At 38.4% G+C, this 23,785-nt stretch overlaps 1 protein-coding gene across 3 annotated transcripts in view; it reads right to left on the minus strand.

Moving 5' to 3' along the window:
- Nucleotides 1-23,785, minus strand: part of NBAS (NBAS subunit of NRZ tethering complex) — a 166,203-nt gene that overhangs the window by 52,763 nt on the left and 89,655 nt on the right. For all 3 annotated transcript variants that reach the window (XM_010393300.4, XM_019282201.3, XM_010393299.4), the window contains 4 exons: nucleotides 14,825-15,054; nucleotides 13,038-13,148; nucleotides 9,559-9,809; nucleotides 7,268-7,602 (listed from right to left, as the gene is read on the minus strand). In XM_010393300.4, the coding sequence (XP_010391602.2) occupies nucleotides 7,268-7,602; nucleotides 9,559-9,809; nucleotides 13,038-13,148; nucleotides 14,825-15,054 (927 nt within the window). The remainder of the gene's footprint in view (nucleotides 1-7,267; nucleotides 7,603-9,558; nucleotides 9,810-13,037; nucleotides 13,149-14,824; nucleotides 15,055-23,785) is intronic.

The following is a 23,785-nucleotide window of genomic DNA, read 5'->3' on the forward strand; positions in this document are numbered from 1 at the left end:
ACAACTTCTCTGGGCAACCATTTCTCCTAATGCCTAATCTAAAATGACTCTCCTCCAGTTTGAAGCCATTCCTCCTTGTCCCGTCAGTACACGCTCTTTTCTCTCTCCATCTTTCTTGCGGGTTCTCTTCAGGTACTGAAAGGCCACAATTAGGTCATCCCAAAGCTTTCTCTTTTCCAGGCTGAACAATCCCAATTCTCTCAGTCTTTGCTCATAGGAGAGGTGCTTCATCCCTCTAATCTTATTCAACTCTTTCTTTGTTACCACTGACCATGACATTGGACGGCACAGGACGCACCTTTGGCCAGCTCAGGTCAGCTGTCCTGGCTGTGTCCCTTGACCAATTTTTGCATACCTGCAGTCTACTCAGGGCTAAGGTGTTGAGATAAATTAAGCCTTGACATTGTACAAGCAGTGCTCAGCAAGTCAAAATTCTGGCGTGGCATCAACACAGTTTCAGTCACAAATCCAAAGCACAGCCCCACTGAGGCTGCTATGATGAAAGTTAACTTCATTCCTACCAGACCCTGTAAAATTCAGCTGGAGAAAGTTTTAATGTATGCAAGGAACCAGTTAAAGAAAATACATTATTAGAGAAGTTTCCTATTATACACTCTTGAAACAGATTTAATTAAAGTAACTATATAAATGGAAGGCACAAGAAAGTACCTTGAATTGATACTAAAAAAAGAAGTACTGTCAATATCCACGAACAAAACAAGGTCAGGCAAGGCAAACCAACAGAACTGGCACACAGTGGAAAGTGATAAAATGAAGCCAAGTAGTTAAAAAAATAACATCTGAATGCAGCCACGCTATGTAAGAACATTTCTTGTACACCTTCAGGTACTGTCATGCTCTTTCTTTTTCCTTAGTGTTTTATACAACATTAAGTCAATCAGCCAGACAAAAGACAGTGAACATATTCTGGTGTAGAGGGATTCCTTATGGAACAAGGGCATATGATACCCCTGGAAAGATTGGACAACCCAGGGTTGCTGAGGAAAGGCCCCTGAACAGGCCCCTGGCTGCAGGCAGGCCTGGAAAGCACCTGGCTGCAGGCAGCCCTGAGAGTCCTTGGCAAGGTATACACTGGCCGGCTCCCCCACTGATTAGAGGCTGTCTAGAGGGACTGGGTGTGAATCTTTGCAAAAGTAGATATAAGTTGGCATAGCTGAACAATAAAGGGAGAATGATGCTTAATCGTATTGGTGTACGTGTCGTTTATCTGGCCAGCTCTCCAGACTCGGTCCCTATCATTCTGGGATTTTTTTTTTTTTTTTTAAACTGGGCTTTTTATAAATGTTATTGTTTATTATTATAATATATATTATATATTAAAATATTATATATATATATTATATGTTATTATAACATATAAATATGTTATTTTAAACAGCATTTAGTGTCTGAAGTCAAGAAAACAATGCAGGTTAATATTCAGTTGTAACAGGTTCCCATTCCACACCTGTTCAGTACGTGGTCAAAATGTGGACATTGTATTCCTGCTGAAAAAAGCAAAAAAGAAAAGAAAATGGTCAAAAGAGTATTACTGACTCAGAGAAAATAAGTCAACCTTTCAACTAAAATCACTAAGTTGCAAGAGAATTTCTTTTTAATCAGAATTTGGAAAAGAAGTTATTAAAGATGGAATGTTAAACAAAAAAATGTCATCAGCTGTTGTCTGAAGGAATGTGGCCGAGTCTACAGAAGGCTGCAAGAAAGTACCCATGTAAGGAAAATTTCAGCTTCTCTTTCTCTACAGAAGACCTGACTGATGATACCACTGCTTTTTACTCTGCTTTTCCTATCTGATGCTGTAGCCTTTTCTTCCTAATCAACATATTGTGCCAATCTACATTTGTAGTGTATAATAATGAAAACACAGTGATTAAAAAAGATTGTTTTCAGTTGTGTTTTTGTTGTGCTTTTGTTGTGCTAGGCTTTTTTTGGTTGATCAAAAAACCATCAGGGCAATGACCTATGAGCTCTGAAACAGATGGCTCTTTGAAGACATAACCAGCTCTCTGACACAATGAACAAAATGCTGGCAATGAAGGAATAATAAAAAAATTAAATCCACAAATTATCTAAAATGCTTCACAAAGATCACAGAAACAGGAACAAATGGGAAATCATCACAACAAAAAGCTGGTATGATCATTGCTATAATTAAGAATCTATGACATCAGTATTATTTAAAAGCAAACAGAGCTGCTGGGAAAAAAGGTGACAGATTCAAAACGCATGCAAAAATATATGCAGTCATTCCAATGAATATCTGGAATTTCTCCCATACAGGAAGCAATCTGTTCCATACACGCAAATAGCCTATTCTTAACACTATTGAGGTAGAATGACTTATTATTTAGTCAGAAAGACTTAAATAGTTATACAGAGTTAAAAGCATTTCTGACTAGAAGTGCCACAAGCAGGAACCTTCTCAACTGCTTGCAGCAGCAAGCCTCTGTGGTCAAGGGATCAATACTTCAGTCCTTCAATGTGTGAGGAAGGTACTGACAACGACTTAAGGTCTTTGCCTGTTTCATTTACCACAAACACAAAAAAAAAAAATGGCATCAATCTTTACCTTCTTCAACTACATTAACCATGTTACTTTGAGTCTATGATTTACTGAAGTCCCACTATGATGCATCACTCAGTTCCCACCACACAATGTCACCCTTCCATGAACCCTTAGGACCTGGGAACTGAATCTCATCTTCCAGGTGGTAACTCATTTCGACTGATTGCAAGAAACATGGGACAAAAGAATCTCTGGCCTCTTAGAGCTGAAAGTACCTAAAACTGCATCACATCCTGAACTACAGTCAGTGTAACAATGTTAGTTGCCTTTTCATAAATGCAAACTCCTCGTCCATTTCTCCAATTTAGACATTTTCTCAATCCCTTTGCCCAGTCAAGCACTGCTCATTCATCCACCTTCTCATTCAGTCACTGCTGGCCCAATTCATGAGAAAGCTAAAACAAAGAGGATGCGGAAGGAAAGACGTGACTAAGAGGGCCCCTGTCAAAGCCTATCACATTCCTGTCTTTCTCAGGAAGAACAAGAAGTTGCAGAAGCCAGCACTAAACCCCTGTGTTTTCATTCCCTTTTGCATAATTACACATTCGGCTCCTGGGTTCTCTGCCATATCCAAGTGACACACAAGTAGAAGCAGCTGCCTACTGCTTTGCTGGCCCATCCCTGCCTCCCCTTACTTCTACTGACATACTGAACAGCAGGAGACATTCTGATGTCTGTTTTTTAAGTTCCTGCATGGTGACAACAGCAATGGTACCTCTGAAGCTGAACTCATGTAGCCTACACTGCTATGTAGCCAACGTCCCACTGCCCCTTAGCACTTGAGACTTTTCTCAATTGTTTCTGACCAAAAGGGGTTTTTCAATGGAGATACTGTTCCACAAGAATAACAGTGGAGTGCATCTCATCATCTCCCTGACTACTCTCTCTCTCCTTTCCCACCTTCCCCTTCTGACATTTTGAAAGAGTGGAAGAGAGCTGAGAGGGCATGCAACATTTGGTTTTTGGGGTTTTTTGCCAATACACCTCTCACCACTCCTAAAAAACCCACTTCACTATCTCACTGTAAGCTTCCTCTCAAATTTCCTCTATGTGAGAAAGCTCAGTTGTCTCCATGACAGCACAAATCATTTCTTGATAATGACTATGGTTTTTTGCATTCTGACTAAGAATCAGCACTTCCGTGAAATACCTAAATGTGCATCTGTTACAGGAATAGGAAACTGATATAATAAAGTATTTGGCCATAGAACTGGGCTGGGAAGAAAGCACTGAATTAGAGATTAAAAGAGTGAGCACATGACCAAGGCAGCGTCAAAACACTTATGATTTAAGTAACAGGTGCAAGCCAAAAGGCAGCTTTTATGTATGAAGCATTTTTCAGATGAAAGGTAGAGAAAAGAGACCTCAGAGATAAGTTTCCAGCGTCTACGATGACAATTTCTCATTGTACAATTCTACTTGAAAAGGATCAGTAAAGTCAGTATTTCCTTCTCATCTTTAGACAAGTCATGACCTTGCTACCTCAGTCCAGGGTCAAGTCTTGCAATTAAAATCTCAGGACAAACCTCAATCTTTGCTCATAAGCATGAAAAAGTAACATTATGAGATGAGATAAAAGGGATCAAAACACCTAAGCCAAGACAGTAGTTCTGATAAAAAGGCTTCAGAGACAGCTGATGGACCTAGAGATAAACATTTTGTTCTACTGTGACAGTCAGATCACAGCACAAATTTTGTGCTGACAAAGCTTCTTATCTTCCCATTTTTTTCACCAAATTCTGTTATAGATACAAGTTAGATGGGTTCTAATAACCCTATACTAATATTGTGGGAACATTAAAACAGTAATTAAAGAGGGAAAAAACCTGAAATTTACCTCATTAAACATGGTGAATAAATATCTCAGAAAAATTGTCACAAATCAAACTAAAGAAGATACACACAAAACGCCCTGAAGAACACTTTCTCTATCACCTTTTCATTTCAGATAAAGTTAGTGAAGATCTCCAGATCTTTTAATAAGGCAATTATCTACAAAATCTCATTTCTCTTTTGTGCATCACAGTAAAGATACGTAAGAAACCATGGGTAAAAGTTTATGCTAGAAATATCCTTGCAAGTAGGTTTCACTGGGCAAAAAGAAACTCCAGATCTGGTAAGATATGTTACACACATAAAAGTACGTTCTTTCAAAACCACGCTTTCAGCCAGATGGAGATTACGACAGATTATAATTTATATTATTACGCTGCTTAGAGACCACATGCATTGGGCCAGAATACTTTCTCTGTGGAACATCTTAGTCTGCATGCAAAAGCCTGGTACTAAGCACAAGCCTGTGGAACAATGAATTTTAGGATGAGCACAAATAAATAAATACAACCACCACAATATCTGGTGGACGGACAACACAATGGCACAGGCAATCCAGGAGGTTCCTGGAATGCACTCATGACAACGTCCTTCTCCAAGTGATGCCAGAACCAACTAGGAGAGGTGCTATGCTGGAACTTGTTCTCACCAACAAGGGCGGGCTGGAGGGGAGTGTGAAGCTCAAGAGCAGACTGAGCTGCAGTGGCCATGAAAATCCTTAGTGCAGCAAGGACGGTACACAGCAAGTTCCCCATAGCGGTGCAGGTGGCTGCAGCTACTCTTTGTCCTGAGGAGAACTCAGACAACCAGCTGTGGTGGTCAGTCACGGTGAGAACCCATGATTCCCTTGTTTTGCCTTTCGCATGTTTTCCCCTGATTGGGTAATACTTTGTTGTCTTGCTTTATGTATGAAGCTATGTATATTCATTTTCCTTCTTTAATATGGATTAGTTCTAGAAAGTTCTTGGTTCCTCAACACCCCATTGAATCCTTCCCTGAGTCCCTCCTATGTGTTGTTCCCATTGGTTCCTTTCCTGTCAATCCCACCTGCTTGTCTCTATCCCATTGGCTGAGATCCCTTCCCCACCTATTCTGCACCCAGTATAAGATCCCTGGGCCCTCCCACCAATTGGTCTCTTCGTCTTTGTCTTTTCACCGGGATACACCTGTGTGGAACACGTACGGAGAGCCCCCTCTCTTTCTTCTTTGCCTTTGCCTGCGTGCCTGCTTAACAGCGACAGAAGGATACAGCCCCTTCAGGGTGAGGAGCTCTACCCCTTTTCATTGTGTGATGGGCACTGAGTGCCGCCTTCCAGAGGCGTTTCAGCGTTGACCTCCGGGCTTCTTTGTGTTGGCACGCAAGGTTAGGTAAAACCCCCTTCTGCCAGCTCCCAGTGGCTGAAAACCCCTCCAGTTCACTACTCTGGACTTCAGGAGAGCAGACTCTGGCATCTTCAGGGATTTGCCTGGTAGAGTACCATGGGATAAGCAAAGAGGGACCCAAGAATGCTGGCTGATATTGAAGGATTGCCTCCTCCAAGGTCAGGAGTAAGGTATACCAAGAAACAAGATGTCGGGAAAAACGCTAGGAGGCCTGCATGGATGCACAAGGAGCTCCTGGAAAAGACTCCAAACACCAAAAAGAAAGCCTACAGAGGGTGGAAGAAAGGACAGGTACCCTGTGAGGCAGACGGAGGAACTGTCTGAGCATCCAGGCACTGGTTAGGAAAGCTCAAGCACTGCTAGAACTAAATCTTACCAGGAACCCCAAGGGCTACAAGAAAAGCTTCTGTAGGTGTATTGGTGATAAAAGCAAGCTTCACTAAGGGCATATCATGCCTGACAAATCTGGTGGCCTTCTATGACAGGGTTGCAGAATTGGTGGATGAAGACAGAGCAACTGGCGTCATATTCCTGGATTGGTGCGAAGCATTTGACACTGTTTGACATGAAATACAAACTGGAGAGATGGATATGACAGATGGACCACTTAGTGGATAAAGAATTGGCTGGCTTGGCTGCGTGCAGGGAGCTGCATTAAGGGCTCAGTGTTCAAATGGAGAGCTGACAAGTGGCATTCTTCAGGGGTAGGTATTGGGACTGGCACTGTTTAACATCTATGTCAAAGACAGGGACAGTGGGACTGACTGAGCCCAGAGAAGACCACAAAGATACTCAGAGAGCTGGAGCCACCTCTCCTATGAAGACAGTCTGAGAGAGTTGGGACTGTTCAGTAAAGAGAGGAGAAGGCTCTGGGAAGACCTCAGAGCAGCCCTCAAGCACCTGAAGGAGTCCTGCATGAGGGCTTTCCAAAGGGCATGTAGTGGTAGGACAAGGGGGATGGCTTTAAATGAAAGAGGGAGGTTTATATATATTATAAAGTATTATGTAGATTAGATTACCGGTATATGTAGATTATATATATGTGCCCTAGATTATAGGTATATATAGATTAGATAAATGGAAGAAATGCAGAAACCCCCCATGGCAAGGAGGATGGAACCAGATGGTCTTTAAGGTCTCTTCCAACCCAAACCACTCTAGGACTCTATGAAATACACAGTATCTTAGTCTCTGTTGAATAAGAACACAGGGACTTTGGGGTTCCATCAAAACTCACATATCCACAGAGCTAACTCCCCTAACTGAATAAAAATCCCCCTTTTTTTATACTGGCAATCATAAAAAGAAGAGGTTGGCACAGCAAGGTAGGCTTACAAATTTATCTTTAAATACTGCAAAATGAAAAATATAACATTTACTAAGACTTTCTTCTTGATACTGTATTGAACTCATATCCTATATGCTTCACATGAGGACTAAAATTCTTAAAACATATCTGCTTACCTTTGTGACAGCTTCAGAAGAAAAAGTAATTTCATCCATGAAAGTAACAACATCATCTGGATCAAGTCTATCAAAGTATTTCGAACACATATCATATGCATGTAGCCACTCATCCATAGTTTCTGGTATTTTTTTAATGAGATGGTGATCGCCATTCCAAAAAAGTTTTTGCAACCACACAGCGTAAATAGAACTTGGTGACAGCATGCCACCATCTTTTTTAGGAATTCTGGGAGCCAGTTTGGAAATAGATAAGATATTTTGACTTGTAAGGATGGGCTCCAGTGTTTCCAGAGGGTTTTCATTTTCATCTGTTAGTTTTTTGTAATTAAGACCTAGTGACAGAGGGAGAAAGAGGTAAAAGTTACTCATAATTAAAACTACTTACACTCCACAATTACACATTAAACAATGAATACACCAGTATCAGCAAAACTAAAAAGACTCTAGCCCATCACCTTTTACAAACATATATACTGACAGACTGGGATTTTACGATGTCCTGGTGCATGTGAAATCTGTCAATCCATGGCAAGTATTTTAACATTATGTATCAATCCAACAAGGGGGAATGGGTTTACACTGAAAGAAGGTAGATTTAGATTAGATATATGGAAGACATCCTTCACTGTGAGGGTGGTGAGTCACTGGAACAGGCTGCCCAGAGAAGTTGTGGATGCTCCATCCCTGGAATTGTTAATTGTTCAAGGCCAGACTGGATGGGGCTCTGAGCAACCTGGTCTAGTGGAAGGTGTCCCTGTCCATGGCAGGAGATTTGGAACTGGATGATCTCTAAAGTCCGTTCCAACCCCAATTGTTCTGTGATTCTATGACAAAACCTAAAAAAAGCAGATTCTCAAAGAAGCAAGAACATACATATAGTATATAGAATCAGGCTAGAACTTAAATATAAACCCTAGAAAATCTCATGCAAGTCAAGGCATAAATCTTCACTAATTTAAAATATATTCTGATCATGGAACAGCTGGTACTTACCACTTAGCAAAAATTGCAAGGCACTAACTACAAATAAACTAAATAAGGTCAGCTAGACATAGGACATGTAGATCCATTTACATCAATATTCATATAATCAAGAGTCATGTTACTACTCTGGTTCCTAGAGGAAGAACATCCTTGCAAATTAATCTAGCAAAACCAAAAGTATTTCTATCAATGATACTATTTTATTTTCTTTGCATATAATTCCTAAGATAACTGACTTCTATTGCCATGTTCTTATTCATATACTTCAAGCCTACAACCTCTACAAACACTTAGACGTTGTTCCTTGACTCCTATCTCTAAACTATGCTGAACACTGAGAATTTTGATTGGGGGTGTAATACAAAGATTTAATTTTTTACCACACAAACTGACTAATTAATGTCTGACATATAGTCCCAGGACATTTTCTTTACTAGCTTTGAAGGTAAATAGTAACTTCTTGGCTGAATTTTCTTTGGCAAGCATCACAGAACTTGAGTGTTGAATAACATCAGTAAGAACTGAAGGTTATCCCTCCTCTCCAAAAAAATTATTGACTTTTTTCTTATTGCAATACATGAATTCATATGCACTATCTCTTTAAACTCTGTGGCACAGTTAGTGTACAATACACATGAAGTTCCAATGTTGAACAATTAATTCATCCCCATAGGAGGTAATGCCATACAATGTGTATTTTTCATTCTGAAACTGGATTTGGAGTTGTACAACTAAAATTCAAGATAGTACCCAACTAACAAGCAAATTGAAAGTAGTATTCAAAATTTCAGAGTCCTTAGCAGCAGTGTATTTTACAGTAATTGTCTGAAAATGTAGGACTACAAACAATGCTGTAATTCTGGAAAGGCAAAAGGTGACATCAAGGGTAAAACACAACATAAAATTATCCTCTTTAAGACAAACAAACACACAAAACGCATAACGTCCCTAATATATTCTTTAATTCAGACTCTTGAAAGGTAAATTGTCTTAAGTCCTTGGAGAATATTCATGTTAAACTTGTAGTGTTAAAAATCATACTCTAGGAACTTGATACTTCTCATTTAAACTTGCATCACTAAGAGAAACCTGTTCTTAACTAGTTTGTTCTTGCTGTGATCAAATATATTTTCAGTAAAACAAAGAGAAGGAACTTACACCTATATTAACTGTATTCATCTCCTATGCTCACAGAAAAAAACAATTACCTGGAAAACATAAACTATCTAAGGATAATCATGTCAATACTTACATAACAGAACAATAAATACAGCAATGAAGAAAATGAACAGGTACTTTCCTACCTGGTGCAACTGCTTTGAATTTTTTCAGGAGTCGGATGTGAGTTTCAGGTTTAAGAGTATGATTTACCACTTCTGAGCAACCACAGTTTTCCAGGAGTGTAAAATAGTAAAGCAACCGCTGGTGATCCTGGCCTTCAATACTTGGGTAAACATATTTAACCATGTGTTCATGGAAGGTTTCAGGACTGGTTTTCAAAGTCTCAAACAGACCAAGACTTTGTGCTCTTTCTTCTATTTCCAGTGTCGATAACCTGTGTTTAGAAATAACTTTTACTTAAAGGCCTGGATGTGCCATGAAAGACTCTTACAGGTGCACACCTGGGAGACAGGACAATCCTTTCCTCTCTTTAAGGTCCCGCTCACAAATATTTAGATAATTGTATGCTCTATAAACAAAAGCTAAGCAACTCTTATTTCCCGATCCTGTTATCTGTTGACTTGGATTGACATGCAGATTAAGGGTTACGAATACTGAAGTGGAATTCAAAGCAGGATTTCACATCTGTGAGTATAGCTATATGTAAAAGGAAACATACATCCAAGGTATGTGTAAAGGAAGACTTTATTAAGCAAACCAACCAACCACTTGTGGCTGAATGATGCTCAAAGATCCTATTGCCCAGTTAGAAGTTTTCCCAATCCATTACATTCTATTTTCTGTAGTTGATGAGTACCTGTGCATACCTTGAGAGATATTATCACTGAAAATTGGCTCTTGCCCAGCAATTAATCTATTTGACACTATTATTCATGCTTAGGACACTTTGACACTTTCCCACATTGCTTCTCAAATTGTCATCCACGAAAGCTTATGAAAATATCAGCAAGCTTTGGGTTGATCTCAGTCAGTCCCACTGCTTCAGGAAATTCTTTCCTGAATCTTTTGAAAAGAATACATTAGCTCTTTCACAGTATGAGTTCAGACATCTCCAGCCGACTACATAAAAGATAATCACTCCTTTTTCCCTCAGCTGGGAGAAAAATGAGTGCATATCATCTTAAGTTTATATCTTTCTCAACTTAAAGATTTACCTAAATCTGACGAAAGAAGTAACCTACAGATGGTTCCTACCTCATGTCTCCCCAGAGTCCAATCATATGGCACGTTAGATAGTACATTTCATTTGGAAATCTGATGTCTTCTAATACCACTTGATTTTTCCTCTACCTTTAAAACTGATGAAATTAGAATTTCATCATTTTTCCCCCCAAGTATACATGCTATAAGTTAGTGTTTCTCTTTAATATCCAAGTAAAATGCCTCTGTTTCATTCCTAAAGATGATCCTGTTACAGCAAATACCACAAACACAACCTTCTCAGTTTAAAAATTAACTGATTTCCTAGGGAGAATAAGATATTTTTGAGTTATTTTTATATCTACAACCTTCCCCAAGATTGTTACCCTTGCAAGCACTATTTTAATTCTATACATCCTTCTTATTTGTTCATTTTTCTACAATATGAATGAAAACAAGTATGGTATTAATGGAAATAAAGCACCATTCACTCTTCATATCAGGCAAAACAGAGACTTGGATCTGATGTATTTCAAGAGTGTGATCTGACTATTTTTTTTTGTGTTCATACCCAAAGTTCAAACTAAAGGCTAGTTGAGCATTATATTATATGAACAGGATTGGCAGATGTTTGCTGTGTTTTTAGGGCAGGGCTGATTGTGGATAGGAAGAGTTTATGGTGTTGTTCAGAGAGATTCTGGAGGTTCTGTGATAGGCAAACAATTTAATGTTGCTGAAATCATAAATTGCATTTTATACAGTTTTGATAATCAAATGTGATCAGATTCTTCAAAAGAGATAATAACATTTCTTTTTAATTTTTAAAAAATGTCATTCTGAATGATTTTTCAGACTCATATTCCACAAAAAACCATGTAATATTTCTTTGTCATCAAGTAATCAAAGAAATAGTTAAAACAAACCATGTTAATACGAACTATGAAGCTCTTCTAAGCTTCTCCTTATGTAAAGTGGCTTATAGAAATACTGCGAATTTGGTTAAAGAGATTAAGTCTTAGAATAAACTTTTCAGTTCAGAATGAATGCATAATGAAACATGTATTATTAATGCCATAATCCCAAGATTAAAATATACTGTAATGGTCATATGCTGTCAATCAATTTTAAAATGAGATTATGATACAACAAAAGCATGCTCACCAGCATATTATGCTATTATACATCAATTTTCAAGACATTTTTGAATTTCACTAGGGAAAATATGGTTACTCTGTACTTCAGTGATTTCACCATTCTATGAATACTAACTCACGGAGGACAAGAACAAAGAAAATGATAGAAAACTGCTGCAAAACACTTTAGGTAATATTCTATTCCCAGAGAAGGCAGCTGGCTCTTTCACATTCACCCCGTTGTTCCCATGTTTATATCCTGTCTGTTTTGTTTTAAGCAGTAAATAATTTAGCAGCATCAAAATTTAGAGGAGACTTCTAGATGGCTTCTCTATTTTCTGGAGGAGGCAAAGAAAATCTCAGAACATTATTTCATCTTCTCCAGATAATTCACCAGGTTTTGTTTTTTAATCCTCATGTTTTATAAAATGTTTTAATCCTTTTAAATTAATAGTTAATGTTAAGAGAGGTACAAACACTGCTGCAAGCCAAAGGTGTTTTAAGAATTTAACACTCGAAACAAACCAAATTAATTTGATCATGTCTGACAGAACAGTAGAGAAGAACAGCTGCATTACACAGGGAGTTCTATATCACTGTCATCTGCATGTGCTATTCAGGCAAGTAGCTTGGTCTTCTATCAAATGGGTTTATTCATCTTTCAGTAGGCAAAAAGTGCCTGAGTGACAAGATGTCAGAGGTTAAAATAAATATATTAATTAACAAATAAAGGCCCCGGAGCCACCCTCCCCTTATGCCAGACCAGTGCCAGGTCTGGTCTGCCATAATCTTGTAGGCTAGAACAGTTTCAGTACAACATTCTTAAAAGAAAAAGCGTGCTTCTATCAAAAAATGAAGCTGAAATGAACAGATGCACAATGTGAATAGGAAGCTCCAATATATTTATTTCCTCTACTATTCTGTAGAATAGAGGTCAATAAATATCAAAACTCTTAAAAAATAGAGAAACTATCATGTTTCAGAACATATTACAAGGACTGTAGCAGTAACTACAAGATAAGTTGCTACTGGAAGAGAGAACTAAATATTGAAAGTTGTGGAAACCTGCATACTGAAACAAAAGTCCTTGAGTACTATGAAGAACAATAAGACACATATGGACTTTTAACCTTGCCTGCAACACCAGTTTTCACAGCTGGTTACAGAAGCATTATGTGGAAAAGACAAAAATTCCCATACTATCCCAACACAAGACAAATGAACACACAACCCAAACTCCACCTCCAATATAATTCATTTCTGTCACACCTTAGCATTTATTTCTGTGTAACAGAATTGTATGTGCATTTGCAGAGGAAACAACTTACCCACTGTCAGTGAATAAAAATTCCAGATGGGTCATGTAAACTTCCCAAAGTGGAACACTGTATCGCTGAGCCAAAGAAATAGCAATTTTATAGACATTTTCTTCAAGTGTTCTGGTAGAGGAGAGACATGAAAGAAAAGTTATGTTAAGCCCTATGAGACATGACATGAAAATAAATCCTTACGTTAGAAAACTCAAGATTTCTTCTTTTTAATTCTTTTTTCATAAAACAAGAACATAGAAAAAACTTTAAATAAACATACATTAAGTGTGCCTTTCTGCATTTACTTATACTTGGTGCTCCATTTGAGAAAAAAAAAATAGAAGAAATAAACAAATGACAGAGATATTCCAAAGACAGGAACCTACTCCACCAAACACTCTGGTTCTCAGTGGCAGCTTCTATTCAACCCTGTGCTAAGGCAAAAATTTCAGTTTTCATTTCATTTCAATTACAAAGTGATGAGGGATGTAACTTGTCACAGTTAGGATTTATCTGATTTTGTTGCAATACATACAGTGTTTTAGCACAACTGGTATATAAATCCTCAAAGCTCTTTCTAGAAGTTCACAGACAGAAACACTCTTAGTATTTGTAGACTAAAAGGTGTGAAGGTGTCCAGCTCACTCTGTCCTAAAATATTAAAAAAATGCTTTTCTGTTATTGCATAATCCCTTTGACAAAACAATAGATGGACAACATGGTAAAATATGAAAGCCTAAAGTTAACTTCATACTGATTTTTACTAAGCCAGTATAGTATGGTTCAAATAGAGACGAATGGTTCTTGTTTTCAGGCTGGCATAGAAGCAATACTATTAAGGCTACTGCTGGGATTTTGGGGTTTTGGTTTCAGTTTGGTTGGGTTGGGTTTTTTCTCTTCAGGATAATTCCAAGAAAAACACTATCTGTGTGTAATTACTTCCTAATAGGCCTGTCATGAACAACTTCTTTAAAATGTATTTAATGTGAATACACGAGGTGGCTCTACTTGAGCAGGGACGTTGGGCAAGATGACCCCCAGAAGCCCCTTCAAAGCTCAACCATTCTGCGATTCAGTGAAAGAGGAAGATGGTATGAATGGTTTAGCTGCAAAATAATCCAGTCAATCATACAAATCTGGAGTGGCTCTTGGAGCTAATGGTATGCATTCCTCCTGGAATTTTATAAGCTATACCACAATCCTCCCTTCCTGTCTAAAAGTGGCATGCAGTGGCAGCCTAAGGCAATGGTGGTTTAAGGAAATGATACCATATAAATGAAGAACAATAATTAGCAATTTATTCATTGCCAAGATAACAACAAAAACAAGCAGCTGTTGCACAATGAAAAGCTGAAAAAAATTGTCCATTACCTCGCAAACGATCTTCTAACATTTTTATTTACACACCCCTTTTCATGCCCAGCCCTGACTGTCTGTCACTCTTCGCCTGAGGACTGCCAAAGGAGTCCTCACTGAAAGCTCCAGCATAGGCACACTTTGTATGTATTTTGTTGGTGTTTCACCAAGACTGGTGCAAAACCTATACCCTAATATTAGAAGAGAGTAAATGAAGGGTTATGGATTCAATTAGAAGTTACAGATCCATTTATTTGAGCAACATTTCATTTAAGTAGAGCAGATACATAGAAAAAGCTCCAACTGTAGCAGCATTACAGTGTAAAACTGTAAAGCAAGTAAATTATCTTTCTAAAGGTCAGCACTACTTTCAATTTACTCTTCTAATTTAAAGCTTAAAGCTATTCCATTCTAAAATAGAGAAAACAAACCTAATAGACGTTACTTACTCTGCCAATCCTAGTATTGTTTCTCTCTTGTACTGTGCATCTGCTGTAAATCTCTGCACATCCACTCCTTTGCCAAGCCCTTGCAGAGTCTTAGCTTGAGTTAAGTCCATTAGTCGTTCATTGTAGTAATGCAGCTGATTTATCCAACTGGAGACTTCTTGAGGCCAGTCTGCATGGGCATACTGAGTAACATGCCTTGTGACCATCTGAATCACCTTCCTTGGATCAGCCTGCAAAAATAATTGACAACGAACTAAAAAAAAACCCATAAATTCTGAACAAAATTTATCAATATATAATTGACCCCTGTGTTCAGAACTAGGAGATTTGTTTCCATTTCTGAGAAATTTTAAGTAAACAGAATTTAACATTTTCTGTAAGGCCTATTTACTGTAATATTATCATTTATCCTTTCGGAATGTTTTAGTCTATTCCATATGATACAAGTATTTAAAAAAAACAAACACACCTCACCAAATTAATAGTAACAAGTGTTTCACTATGACTGAATTTGTTTTTAAATTCCTTGTTTTTATTTACACTAAACTAGGCAACTGATTGGTCAAACACTGAAATCAAAGAAAAGTTACTGAATTTCTGATATAGTTCTATTATACAGAATTGAAAAGAGGAACAGCTTTTACATGTTGAGCACTGATACTTTCAAAGAAGTATTGCAGGATCCACAAATTACACAAGGCATTACCTAGTCCCTGAATCTTCAAAGAATTAAATATTGATCATCTATGGACTACAGCAACCTTAGTTTTGAAAATACCTTAATCACAAATAAAACTTATTTCTCTGTGTTAGAAATTACAAAGCAAGTGCATCTCTTATAAACCATTAACTTCTGTAATCAAAAACCCTCATAGCAAAGCAACAATTGAGATCACAAAGCATGAAAAATGAATGCATGTACTGTGGAGTGTTCCAAATTATCTCAAGATCTGGACAGTGGCTATGTCTAGGCACCTCCACTTGACCAGAGCTGTGTGTAATATGTAAACACTTGGCTTACTCAATACCTTGATTTCTCTCTTCCATGAAAAATGAGGCCACCAGCAGCTCAATGCCAAAAGGAAGCACTGTGACTTCTGTGTGGCTTCCACTGAGGAAGGAGGACCTCCAGAAGAGCCACCAAAAATACGTGGGGATGCCAGTGTAGTTGAAATATTTTGTAAAAGAAACAGCTGATTTAACTGCTGTGATCTCAAAAATGTTGAGTGTACCAGAGCAGTACACTATGGTTTTTTACTACAGAATTATTCTGCTACATTAGAAGAAAAACTGTGAACATTAACTAGAGTGCACAGCTGGGTAAAACATGCACCTAAGTTTAAACCTTAAGGCATGCTTTTTTTTTTCCATGACTTGTTGGTCATTCTAAATTGATTTTTTTTTTCAAGTCTTAATTGACAGGCTGCTCACCAAGTCACATTAAATGCTAAAGGGCATCCTTTTTCCTCTCCCCATGATACACTTCCAAAGCCCTCCGAACATTGCCAACTCATTGGTTTTATAAACAAAATCAGTACTTCTTTCAAGGCTGCTTAGGAGATTGGGAACAGAATAATAAAACCTCATAAAAAGAGACAGGCAAGCAGAGCAGTGCCTCTACAACACAATTATATCAGCTGGAAAGCCATCCACTGCTTATTATGTACCCTGGTATCTCATTTTATGTGATACACTAGAAAACAGAGCATGGAGACAGCAAAAGTCAGACCAAGACAAGGAAACATGTTTAACATAACTGCCTAAAACCTCCAGTCCACTGAGAAAGGCAGGTTCCTCTGACAACCTATGAGAATAAATTTGCTCTCTATTGTTAGGTTTCCACTCTCTCACATTAAGTCCCCATTTGTTATATCTCCATGAAATCGCTTGTGTGTAATCTTCCATGCTGCCTGTTTGTAGTCCCAAGGAACACCTTATTTGGAAATAATGTCTTGGGGTCTATTGATCTTACTAATGACAGACTTAGAATAAAAGAACCATACCCTGTGTGAATACCCATGTATATATAGCCACACGTATATAATGCAAAATAAAGGTGCAGACACTTCAGTCTAGAAGATAAAAGTTATACATTTAGATTAAGAAAACACAACTGAAGTTTTTTTACTGCAAGCTATTGCCAAAGATTGTCTTATTTTCTTTGCCACCAGAAATCTTTCAATCAAGCGTTATCCTCTTACCTCTTAAAAAACCTATGGCCCAAACTATCACAGCATATGAATCCAAAATTAGTTTAGAGAAATCCCAAAGTCTTCTGTTTGGTATCAAGCTGCAGAGAGCTTTTATGTCATAATTTTAAGTATTCATTTCCTTAATATCTTCACATGTTTAATAATACATATCTTTTAGAAGACATGCAAAACGATTTCTACCTCCATTAGATATCTAATTCAATTAGGCATGATTCTTGTTATAACAAACAGTAACAGAGACAAATCACTACAGCTGTATCGCCAGTTTTCAAAAAACGTTTTAACAGTTTTTAATTGAAAAGACCATAACAACTAGCTAGTCATAGTACCTGGCCATGAAGAAAATCAGCAAAATCAGTCAAGTCTGAATCTTACTGCAGCATTCACAGTTTGTAAATTCTAGGACTTTTTTCAAATTGTAATAGACAGCAATTTGTGTAAATACAAATTAATTTTGACAAGACCAGTAAGATGCCATATTCAACTTGTTCCCTTTCTAATGTTACCTGTCAAAAACCACACCAATAACCCCCAAACAGCTCCAACACATTTCTCTCTGTTGGTTTTTCAGAGTCCTTCAGACAGTTAGAAACTGTGCTTAGGTGTTCGACTCCCTGATTTGCCAGATAAATCTCCTCCAGTACTCCTAGACAGACTTTGAACAAAGCTTTCTCTCCTGTGATCGTTGAGAAAGGGCATTTTACATACATGCACAGTAAACATAGGGTAACTTTCCACAGAAGCCACAAGAGCTGACCCAAACGTATTACACCCTTAACTCAGAAGCCTCCACAGCTTTGCCAAGGGAAATCCCTCAGGAACACCTCCCAATGCATTTTACTCATCTAGTGGGCTAACATTATATTTGTGTTGACATAGGCCTTATTTAGGAATTAAGAAAAAAAAAAATTAAAAATGGAGAGAAAGGAAAAAGCACACATCACTTTAGCAGAAAGCTAATTTAATTTCATGCTATTAGGTGTGATTTACCCAGCAGAGATCAGGTATCTATCCCTATTGCCCCACTGGTCATTACCAATAAGCCTCAGCTGGGATTCAGCGTCCACCTAAGTACATCTTTTAGAGCAGCTATTTCTCTTTGACCACCCTCTGGAAGTGACACCTGTGAAGCCCCTCAATCTGTGTGCCACTGTGACAGAATAAAAGCAACACTGGTTTTAAAAGGAGGTAGGAGGTTTTGATCTTAGAATGTCTTCACTCTTATGCCTGAATTAATCTTCAATTTATGGGGGTTTTCTTCCCGGCAAGTTGGTATGTCTTTTTTCCTCTTCCAATCTATTTAAGACTTAATTCACTCATACATGTCAGAAACAAATAACTAAAAAAAGTATGAGCTATTATGCTGTTCTTCTCCAGCTCAGGAAGTGGCAATGATTTTACAACTATGGTAATACTAATAAAAAAAATAGAAAAACAAAATAAAAAACGAAACACTCCACTGTGAACCCTTCAGCACTGAGATAATATTAGATCACTGTAAGGCTGTTTGGATTGCTTACTTCTTTTAAGACCAAGAATCCATCCAATTCTTAAAAAAAACTATATTATTCTTCTAATTTTTTTTTTAATGTAAATCATCTAGAGAGTGCAATACAGAAATGTTCAGAAAAACTGATCAGAAAAACTGCTTAGATCAGCAGAGGTCACTCCGCTCATAATCACCCCAAAGACAAAACTGACACTGTGGACCTTTCTGCATCGAGGTTACAAAGCATTTCCATCACCTTTGGAACTGTAATCCTTTGGCAATGGCCAAAAGCTGCAACTGCGGTCAGCCACAGAAACCCGAAGGGAAAGGCAGAGGACACGCTCCCTTGTGCCCAGATCCTTGCAACACCAGGTTTGTTTTACAACATTTTAAGAGATCCTAAGAAAGAAATCATGCTCCAGAGGGAGTTAGTTACATACACCAAGCAAAATCCTCATGGTTATCAAAACAAGGAGATGACAGCACATGAGCAAGGGAGACCAGGGAGCAGGGTGCAACATTCCTGCTGCAGACACAGTTGTACTTTGCCCATTTCCCTGCCTCTGCAGCTGCTGCCCATCACCAGTGTAGCTGGGATCCAAACCACACCTCTAGAATGCATGCGTATTTCAGGAAGAAGAGGAGAGCTCCCCCTAATCCTTGTAGCAACTGCCACAGTCCCTGCTGCAAGAGATTCAATGTGCTACAAATTTGATGGAGGGGAAGGCAAGAAAAGAAGAATCAAGTGAAGCACATGAGACAATAATTTTCCGCACATACTGAAGCAGGAAAAAAGACTTACAGGAGTGAAATAGTTCACTCAGGAAGAAAAATCCTGAACATGCCTGCTCACTCAAGAAATATACTCCATCTCTCCACAGGACAGCTTTTCATTAATTAAATTGATGACACTTGTCTTCAAGTTATATTTTTGTCATGCTGTGAGTCAAGAGTACAGTAACTTAGATACAGCATCACATGAATTTGAGGTGGCCAACCTTCCATATCACAGCTGTCTCACATCTGATCCGCCCAAAGCAAAAGATAAAGCATATAGCTAAGATGGAAGACCAGAACATCTCAGAAATAAACCTTTACTATCACGTCACTCAACTGCAAGGATACCTCAACATTATTGTCCTTTTGCTGCTGCAGCTGCATGTATTGTGTGACACCAGTTTTGTTCAGGATCAGCTTTCACAACCATTTTTTAAATGGGTATAGGAAGCAGCAGATCTCATCACTCACCAGTGAAACCATACCAGGTCAGTATGTAAGAATACCTACCAGAATGCCTTTTATAAGCTACAAGATGCATCAGGATCAAGTTGAACAAACTTATTTAAAAAATTAAGTAGAGAATCCATTGCTCAGCTCATCTCTATTATTAAACCTATGTGTCTTAATCAGTCAGACATTTAAACAATATTCTCTTTCAGATTTAAAATCTTAAATCATCCATCAGAAGTTTTTGTAACATACTTTAAGGTCTCAGCTATATTTAAGTATAATGGTTTTAAAGCCTACCCATACTCTTAAAAAAAATGCTTCTGACCACAGTATGATACATGGTACTGCAAACAAGATATTTCCTACTGTACTAAAAAATTTCTATCTGGATCATGTAGATCCATGTGTGTAGATCCAGAAGTGCCAGGAATGCAGCTGTGGACTCAAATTTCCTAGCCTCCCTTCCTACCTTTACCACAGATTTCATGCAGATTTCTCCATTTTTCCAAGAACTGAATGTCTTAAAGTTTCATTTCAGATGCATGACTGTGTAAGAATTATACAGTCATGCATTATTATATATATATTATGAATTATATAATCCTGGGTTACAGCACTGCTGCAGGAATTAAAAAAAAAGCAAGAGGCTGCTGTTCAGTAATAAAACATAAAAGTGATTGGAAATGTTGTCCAGGCAGTTGTTTCTACAGTTACGTTAAGTGATTTGTGTTTGAAGAGTTGAACCAATTCGCTCTAGTGCTCTCTTCTCACAGAATCACAGAATGGTTTGGGTTGGAAGGGACCTCAGAGATCATCTTGTTCCAAGCCCCCCTGCCATGGGCAGGGACAACTTAAACTAGACCAGGTTTCTCAGGGCTCCATCCAACCTGGCTTTCAAGACTCCAGGGATAGGGTATCCATAGCTTCTCTAGGCAACCTGTTCCAGTACCTCACCACCCTCCCAGTGAAGAATTTCTTCCTTATATCTAATCTAAACCTACCCTCTTTCAGTGTAAAGCCATTCTCCCTCATCCAGTCACTTGTATATCCTGGACCTCTTGTAGCTCGTTCAGGTACTGGAAGGTGCTATGAGGTCTCTCCAGATCTTTCTCTTCTCCAGGCTGAACCTCAATTCTCTCAGACTTTCCTTGTAAAAGAGGTGCTCGAGCCTTCTCAGCATCTTGGTGGCCTCTCCTGGACTTGCTCCAACAGGTCCACGTCCTTTTTTAGGTTGTGGGCCCCAGAGCTGGATGCAGCACTGCAGGTAGGGTCCCACCAAAGTGGAGGGGCAGAATCCCTTCCCTCACCTGCTGCCCACACTGCTTTTGATACAGCCCAGGACACAATTTGCTTTCTCAGCTGCAAGCACACATCTCTGGCTCATGTTGAGTTTCTCCTCAGAGAAACACTTTTTTGCTTTGATTTCTATCAGCTATTCCAACAAGAATGAGGAATAATTTGTCCCAAGAGTAAATGTTTTTATAGGTTTTTTTCTACCTTGTGTTCTCTTACAGATTTTCTGATTGCTAAGTCAGGTTTAGGGAGAAAAATCTCATCATTTCACCTGACAGCTCTTTTAGTAAAAACAACCCATGATATATAAAAGGTTAAAGTGTCAACTGAAAGAACATCTCTAAAAATAGAAAATTACTACATGGTTTTGAGTGAAGTGCCTACTAAATTCATAGCATAATTCATTTCCTATCTGCAGTCAGCATTACTCGCAGTAAATAAATGCCCTACTTTAGGTAATTATCCTAACCTTCTGCCTATCTCCCTTTTCTCTAAAAAAAAAAAAAAAAAATCATTGTACTTTCTCTTTGAATAAATGATGCTATTGCCTGTTCTTTCAGAATGTGTCTTTAATCTTGACCTATATGGTAGCAGCTCTAGTCATATAAAGACGTTGGGACTGCTACTGTAAAACTCTACTGCAGTATTATGCAGTTTCAGTTTAAGTACAATACTGTTTCTTTTTAATTTGCACAGTTACTTGACTGGATACATGCAAATATTTCTATATCTTACTAATTTAAAGGTTGAAAACTAGATATCCCATGAACTACAAAACATTTAACTTCCTCTTCCCTGACAGTTATTAAAATGCCAAAAGTCAGCTATTTTTCATCCTAATCCAAGAGCACGGCTAGCACTTCTGAGAAGCATCACAGGTTTCTCAGTGACCACCTTATGTTATTGGGATGTACATTTTCATGAATAGCTTCCTGAGCTAAATACAGAGGCCAATCTAGCATTCAGCCTCAATTCTCCAAGAAGAAAAAAAAAAACAGCCACCAACCCAAACCAACCAACCCTACCTAACCCAACTAACACAACCACCAAAGAACCAAACCACTAAAGAACAAAGAGATGGAGAAACCTACTCTCTCACTCAATGAAAGTTAAGCAGTCTGAAAAGTAACCTGTACTGCCAACTCAGATGAATAAAATTTTGCTAAAATGCTCTTTATTATTAGATGATTAGCAAATTTCAAGCAGGCTGCCTGCAAAACTCATGATGCTCACTGACTGGAAAAAACAGTTACAGAAGCATGGAGAAGGAATGTAAAAGAGGAGATAAAGCTGCTTGATTAGGGTAAGACTGCTTCATAAGCTGCTGGTCACCTTTGTACTGCTTCCCAGAGAGGAACAAAACCGTTCCCAAGAAGGAAAAGCATTAGCACTTATCCCAGCTATCTCCCTCACATCAAAAACCACAACCATGTCCCCAGAGAAAGATGGGCAAGCTAAACCTCAACCCTCTGCTGAAATGAAAGGCTAGTTTGAAGATCCTCTTTTCTAAAAGAAAATTTCTGAAGAGCTCTCTAAAGCTTGCTCTGCTTTCAGAAGTAGGATTCGACAGAAGAGCTCACATAACCCTTGAGAAACAGAAATAAGCAAGACTGTAAGCATCTCACTTCATAAGTACACTTTATCTTGAAGAAATGAAACAGGGGGTTGGGGGCAGCACCAAACAACTATTTAAAAATAGATCTTTTCTCAGTCACCTACATACTATTTGGTCCCAACTAAGAATGGCAATACTTTGTCATGTTGTGTGCTTAACAAAGAAAGACAAGGATCTGTGAAACACTGACTTATCTGTATCAAACACACCTCAACCAAAAGAATCTAGTTATGCCTGCAATGTCCCTAATTGCTGAATTAGTATTTCAGGGATCATACCAGAAGATGGTCAAAACCAACCACAATGGCTGCTAGTTCAGGAGAGCTTACTTGAGCTTTACGCCTTTGGACACACCAGGATTGAGTGAGTTCTCCATTTTTGTTAGCTTAGATATTCACTCATTTAGAAAATGTGTGATTATGTGTTGAGACATCACTGAATAACTAGCAAATCCATGAGGAGAAGTCACAAAATATGACAAGCTAGAAAGAAAATTAAAAATGATAAAAAAATGCCTGGAAAGTGTTTTATAAAGAATGGTAAAGCTGAGAGTAAAAAGTTCTGAAAATTGCTCAAAATCAGGACACCAGCTAGAAAAGTGGCACGATCCCACAGAGAAGAGGTGTAGAAGGAGCACTCATGGGCAAGTCCATAGCAGTGGAAATAATGAGATCTTTGTGTCAGCCCTCACTGCTGAAGGTGTGGGGAGAGAGCTCAGAAGAGCCAGGTGAGTTAGAAGAATCTGGAAGGTGTCAGTTATATGCTTGCACACCATGACCAGCTGGCATTCATCCCTCAGTTCTGAAGGAACACAAACGTGAAATTATGTTAAACGGCAGGCCAAGGTGCATCAACAAACATTATTAAAAGTGACATGCCGGAGTGCAAGCTCCATCTGAAAAAAATAGGATGTAAAAGGAATCTTCATAGGCATTGTAGACCAGCAAGTCAAATGTGCATTCCCAGTAAGCCAGCAGACTATATAACAAATAATAAGACCCCTGAGCACTGAGAGATCAGAGGGAAAAGGTCAGCATGGACTCTGTAACGGGAAATCCACTCTTTACTGGCTGGAGGGCTATGAGGGTATCAAAGCGCACATGGACAAAGGGAACCTAATA

Source organism: Corvus cornix, chromosome 3 (assembly GCF_000738735.6).
Source record: "Corvus cornix cornix isolate S_Up_H32 chromosome 3, ASM73873v5, whole genome shotgun sequence".
In the NCBI taxonomy this organism is placed as follows: Eukaryota; Metazoa; Chordata; class Aves; order Passeriformes; family Corvidae; genus Corvus; species Corvus cornix.